Below are 5,662 nucleotides of genomic sequence, written 5' to 3' on the forward strand. Positions count from 1 at the left end.
TAACCTTACTAAACATCGGCTCCTGCACACCCCCAGCGCTCTTTGAAACCCAGTTTCTCCTCTCTCAGTAATCCTCTTCCTCCTGCTGCAAACACCAGCTCCAAGCTGCACGCCACATTTCACCTCATGCTGCCTCGGGAAACCTCTCGCTCCCAGCCGTTTCCCAGGGACAGGGCACATCTAACAGCCCTCCACAAACACTGGAGCGATGGCAGCAGATCCATTCCTTCACAGCACCACGAGGGCCAGGCTGCTTTGGGAGAGCAATCACAGAGGGCTGTGGAAGGCAACAGCTCATTGCTCTGGGGGTGTGCAATTCCCCTCGCCTTCACTCAAGGCAGCGAGCGAGGGGCACTGCAAACACAGGTACGGTTGTTGTGCCTCCCCCACGTCCCCCGGCGGGGGGAGACGCCTGCCAGCCATATCTGCTCAGCAAGAAGGCTGGAAAGAGCTGTGTTCCGGGTGATGTGACGTGGCTGCGCTCCCTGGGGCTGCACAGCCTGTGAGGAAGAGGAGAAGGTGCCCTGAGCAATAAGACAGAGCAGGTTGGGCAGCTCTGGATATGTGCCGAGACTGTTCCTTTCTATCCCCCCAAACCACTCTCACCATTGGCTCAAAGTCCCACTTTCTGCACCAGTGAGAATTTCCAGGTGGGTACCCCATCCTTGGAGCACCTCCCATCTCCTCTGCCCTGACACGTGCTTTTCTGGCAGGGAGCGCTGAAGGAACAGAATTCTTGTGCATTACCTAAATGACAGAAGTCTTTGGCTTAAGCAACTAGAATTTAACACCTTTGTTTTCCCTTAAATACTCATTTCAGAAAATAAACTTATTAAAATTACAAGAAGTGATGATCCAATACTAAGATCTAAACTAGTGTTTCCAGCAAGGCAAGCTCTGCTCCCCCTGCCCGAGCATTAATGTTCTGCAGATGCAAGATCCTTGAGAGAAATGGTGCTGGGTAAACTGGAAACCTCCCCTGCACAATTCCAGCCCTAGAGGACAACAGCAGCCCTGCCCCACTGGTTGTTTTCTCTCCCTCCCAGCAGCAGCAGAGTTTCTCAGTTCTGGAACCCAAGAGCTAAAACATTTGCATGTCAGATTTCTCTCTCTGTCCCTGGGAGGAGGCAAGCCCAAAAATGACACTCTGAAACCTAGATATGGTTTGGATGATAAGTCAAGATGAAAAGAAGATGACAGACTGACTGACAGGCAGCTTTGAGCAGAAAAGAGGCAGCACAGGATCCTCAGGCACACACAAAGCTCCCACTCACATCCTCTACCTGGGACAGCAGCTGAAGGCACTCACACAGCACCATTTCGTGTCACCTACAGCTACCACATCAACTGTGCAGCAGTGTTCCTTCACCACAAGGATCCTGGTGAAGTCAGACATGGGTTCATAACTATCTGTTCCTCTTGATCTGTTCCTCTCCACACAGGACAAAGGATGCTCCAGGGATAAAACACCTTCAGACACCATGACCAACAGCACCCAGAGCCAGGTGGGCATTGATGCCAGTGTGGATTGTTAGTTGCTTACAAGAAAACTTTGCTTTACACCTTGATTTATATAAATGCTTAAAAAGCAATTGAGGATTTTGCTTGTCCTGATTTTTTCACAGTGTGAGACCCACTCCAAACCCCCAAACCACAGGCTTAGAGGCACTTGTCTCATTTTCTCTCCTCTAGATGTTGGAGCATCATTTTTGGTGTAGGATGGAAGTGAGCCTGTGGAAAAAAATAAAGAGGGGCTAAGCCATAAAGGAAAAGTTGTGATGAATCTCATCCCAACCATCCAACTGCCTCCCCTGCAGACTCTCTCTGCTCCCCTCACTCTTTGAGCAGCAAACACTGGCTCTTCTCAAAGAAGACCTTGCAGACAGCTACTGCTGCCTCTCCTGCTTGACTCAAATGTTGATCAGAGACAGGGCAGTTCTGCTCTGGTTTTTGCAGGTGAAATAAGGCTGAATATGGATGAGCAGGCATCCAAAGAAGTACACTTTGGGAAATATGGGAGTCAGGGGATATTAAGAAATACATTTTTGTGCACTTCGATAGAAGCATAACAGAGCTGCAGAGAAGCAGTGGAGATAATTTAGCCATTCCGAGTTTAAGGATCGTTTTGCAGAGCCAGAGAAAACACCTTTGCAAATGAAAAATGCTACTTGTACACGAGTTTCATCTCTCTGCAGAGAGGCTATTGCAGAAAGGAAAACAATAAGTCCAAGGCTAAAACACATTTGTTTCCCCCCCCATCACGGTAGGTTCCTTGAAGAACTGATGCTCAGAATGCGCTTCTGGCTTAACCCTCCCTTGCATCTCTGGAAGACGCTCTACGTGGAGATGGTCACGTCTTCCCCAACCCTGTCCCTGCTCTCATTCCTCCTTTCACGAGCAAAGCCCGGAGGGAACATCACCATACCTGCCTCTGCCTGCTGTCCCTTCCAGGGACCCAGAGAGGCAGTGGAGTGCAGCCACCCCACGCCTGGCTGCTCCCCTGCCCCCCAGCCATCAGTGTGAGCCGGTGCCACGCGGCGCTGCCGGCACGATTGCGGCAGGGCCATCCGTCACCGCCGGCTGACGGCGTGACAGAACTTCCCTGTCGAAGCGGAGAATCAATATGCCAGGAAATAATGATAATGAATCACCCTGTCCCAACACGTGCCACTCGCTTCCCTTCTCATACATTAGGTGGCAAGACGGATTCCATGAGGGAGATGTTTTCAGGCGCTTCCTGAGCCCAGTCCCTTTGGAAAGAGGAAGATCTCTCCCTGCCTTAAGCCTGATCCTCCATCAAGCCAACACACTGCAGGCCACTCTTACACAGAGGAACAGATCTCATTTAGTTTAGTGTTAGGAAGCTCCTTCAGGAGAAAGGACATAAATGCAAGAGCATCTGCTCTGTACACACTGAATGGCACAGCAGCACATCAGCCAGTCCTACCTTCTGCATGCCTTCCCTGTTGTCTCCTTCCCTGCTGATCTCTTTCTAGGATGCTGGTGCCCTCCCCCTCAGAGCCAGCAGCCTCCCAGCAGTGTTTTGGGCAAGCTGAAGAGCCCACTGCAACTCTGGAACTGCCAGGCATTATCGATGCTGTGGCATTTAAAGTATTAAAGCATGGCTGGAGTTCACCATGCTGGCAGAACAAAGTATCTGAAATTAAGACATTGATTTTTAAATTTAAAACTCATTTAGCCAGTTTCTCTTGCAGAAGCTATAACCTGCCACTTGTTCATGACCTCCAGCTCTCTGTAAACTCCGGAGCAGCAGCTGATAAATTTCTCCAACCTTCAGAGGGAGTTTCAATATGAATTGACGGTAAAGAGGTAACGTGAAAACCAGGTTTGCTCCATCAGATGTGGGAGCTGGAGTAGTTAAGGATCACATTTGACGACAACAGAGTCTCAAACACTGTCTCTAGGAAGATGAAGGATTTATGAGTGCAGAGACTGTGGGGAAGCAAGATGGATATGCTCATAGAAGACAGCAATTCTCTGGAGAGAGATGTCAGAAGGAAAAGAGGAGGGAAATTACTTCCCAGAAGAAGGGTATGAGCAAAAGTTGTGGAACATGTGTGGCTCCTTCCTCTAATGGAGTGTTACCCTCCCTGCCCCAAAGCCTGAAGCAGAGTCCACCTGGCAGGGGACCGTTGATCATGCAGGAGGGGAGGCACAGCCACATGTTGGGCTGGATAAGATCACAGATGTGTGACACATCTTACCAGGAAGGCAAGAAAAAGCCTCTGAGGCACCTCCACTCCCCCAGCTTTGACTGGCTCCTGCTGCAGCTGTCTCGGACTCTGCTGCCTCGGGCCAGGCAGAGCCCGTTTCCTTCACAAAGCGAAACTTCATTAAAAAGTACCATCAGGACCTTTTGGCAGCCAAAAGCGGTTCAGCAGGGCTTCTCTGCTGTAAGGGCATCATTTCCCTGCTTTTCTTCATCAGGTTCACAATGCAATAACCAAGGTTTACAAGTAGCCTCCCCTACCACGGTGACAACTCCTGCTGTGAACCCCTCGGAGCTGCCCCCTCTCAGCCCACCTCAGCTGGCCCCACAGACATCTGCACACCAGCAACAGTTCACAGGGAGAAAAACAGCTCTGCGCTCGGGTGTTTATCACAGATGCTTTATCTCAACATATGGGAAGGAAAGAGCAGCCAGCGAGGCTTGTTTGCTTCTGGTGGAAAATTACCCGCGTAGTTTATTGTCTTCTCTCCGCCGGTCACCCTTGGCAGAAGCACCATAAAGCCTCTGCAACCAGGGCCCTGCTCTCAGCTCTGCTGTTGACTTGGCCTGTTAGCTCTGACAATCACTTCTCCGTCCATCTCAGAATTTACTCTTCTGTAAAGTAGGAGAGGGGGATGACACGCATTTTGGTGTCACCACGAGCCTGAGCTACAGCTGTGTGTGCTCTGGAAAGCACTGGGTGCAGAGCACCCACGTTCCATGAAATCCAGGTGCTTTGCAGCCTTAGCCACATCATCCCCATCCTGCTTTGGGCCCTACCCAGAAAAGTTTTTTTTATCATCTTTTTCCAACAACACACACCAGCTTTTCATGCCCCATCCCCACTCTGAAAACCTGTGTGAGCACCGTCATCCAGACCCTTTAGCAGGGCTAAATGTGTCCTTACATTTCCAGCTCCCCCTCTTCAGCTCTCAGACCCATCAGTGTCTCCTGCTGCATGGATAAAGTGCTCTTTTCAGGAGCTCTTTTCAGCTCCTCAGGCAGGATCTGAGTCGTCCTGTCCAGCACTGCCTATCACTCTCCATCTGCATCTGAAGCTAACAAGGCTCTTTCCCTCACACAGGCACTGCTTCACCCCACTGCCCCCCACAAACAGGACTGAAATGAGCTCCTCAGCCGACAGTTCCAAAAGCAGGCATGACAGAAGCACAGCATTTTAACTAACTCTTCATAAATATATTCACTTCTCTTAGTGAATTATTTACCCTGGGCTCCAGCAGCAGCTTCATCTGCTCCAAAAGGGATATAAGAACATGAAGTAACTTTGTTGAAGCAGCTTGTCAGAATAAACATGCAACAGTGTCCTGATTTACAGTCCAATTCCCTCTTCCTCCTGTACGCCCTCTACTACGGAAGGGAAGGGGCAGAGATCAAAATGGTCCCTCCTGAAGCTGTTTGTAGAAAGCTCCATTTCTGATGTGAAATGAGGCCACCCACCTTGAGGGCTGTGGGCACTGGCAGACTAATCTCGCTGAAGGAGATTGGAAACACAGGACTTCAGATAACTGTCACCCCGTCCTAAATCAGCTTCCTCTGTAATTATCAGTCTCAGCAGCTCAAGGGACGTAGCAGAGTGACTCCAGGTTTCTGCACTGAATCAGCTCCAGCATAGCTGGTTCCACTGCTAAGGATGGCAAGAACAGCTACCTGAGACAGCTCACAAGGTGAGATGGTCTGAGACCAGTTCTCTGCAGAGCAGTGCTGTAAAGAGCAGGGCTCTGGTGAAGAAAGCAGAACTGCCAGAGAAATCAGTAGATAACGAAAGTCATCCCCACCAGCATGCTCTGGAGAAGGCTTCCCCAGAAGCTTTCTGCCAAGTATCCTGGAAGGGGATGGGATGGAGAAAAAAGGGCTTAAGTCAGACTTCCAGGCTATTCTTGTCCGCTTTCCCTCTGTCTTGCTGGCCAGGGA

General features: G+C 50.2%; 1 protein-coding gene across 1 annotated transcript in view; it reads right to left on the reverse strand.

Moving 5' to 3' along the window:
- Positions 1-3,855, reverse strand: part of TMEM104 (transmembrane protein 104) — a 9,366-nt gene extending 5,511 nt beyond the window's left edge. Inside the window, exon 1 of the mRNA XM_027895628.1 lies at positions 3,726-3,855. Coding sequence (XP_027751429.1) covers positions 3,726-3,855 — 130 coding nt within the window. The remainder of the gene's footprint in view (positions 1-3,725) is intronic.
- Between the last annotated feature and the right edge of the window lie 1,807 nt (positions 3,856-5,662).

This window comes from Empidonax traillii, unplaced genomic scaffold (genome assembly GCF_003031625.1).
Source record: "Empidonax traillii isolate 1590-97213 ecotype Southwest subspecies unplaced genomic scaffold, ASM303162v1 scaffold462:size771534, whole genome shotgun sequence".
In the NCBI taxonomy this organism is placed as follows: Eukaryota; Metazoa; Chordata; class Aves; order Passeriformes; family Tyrannidae; genus Empidonax; species Empidonax traillii.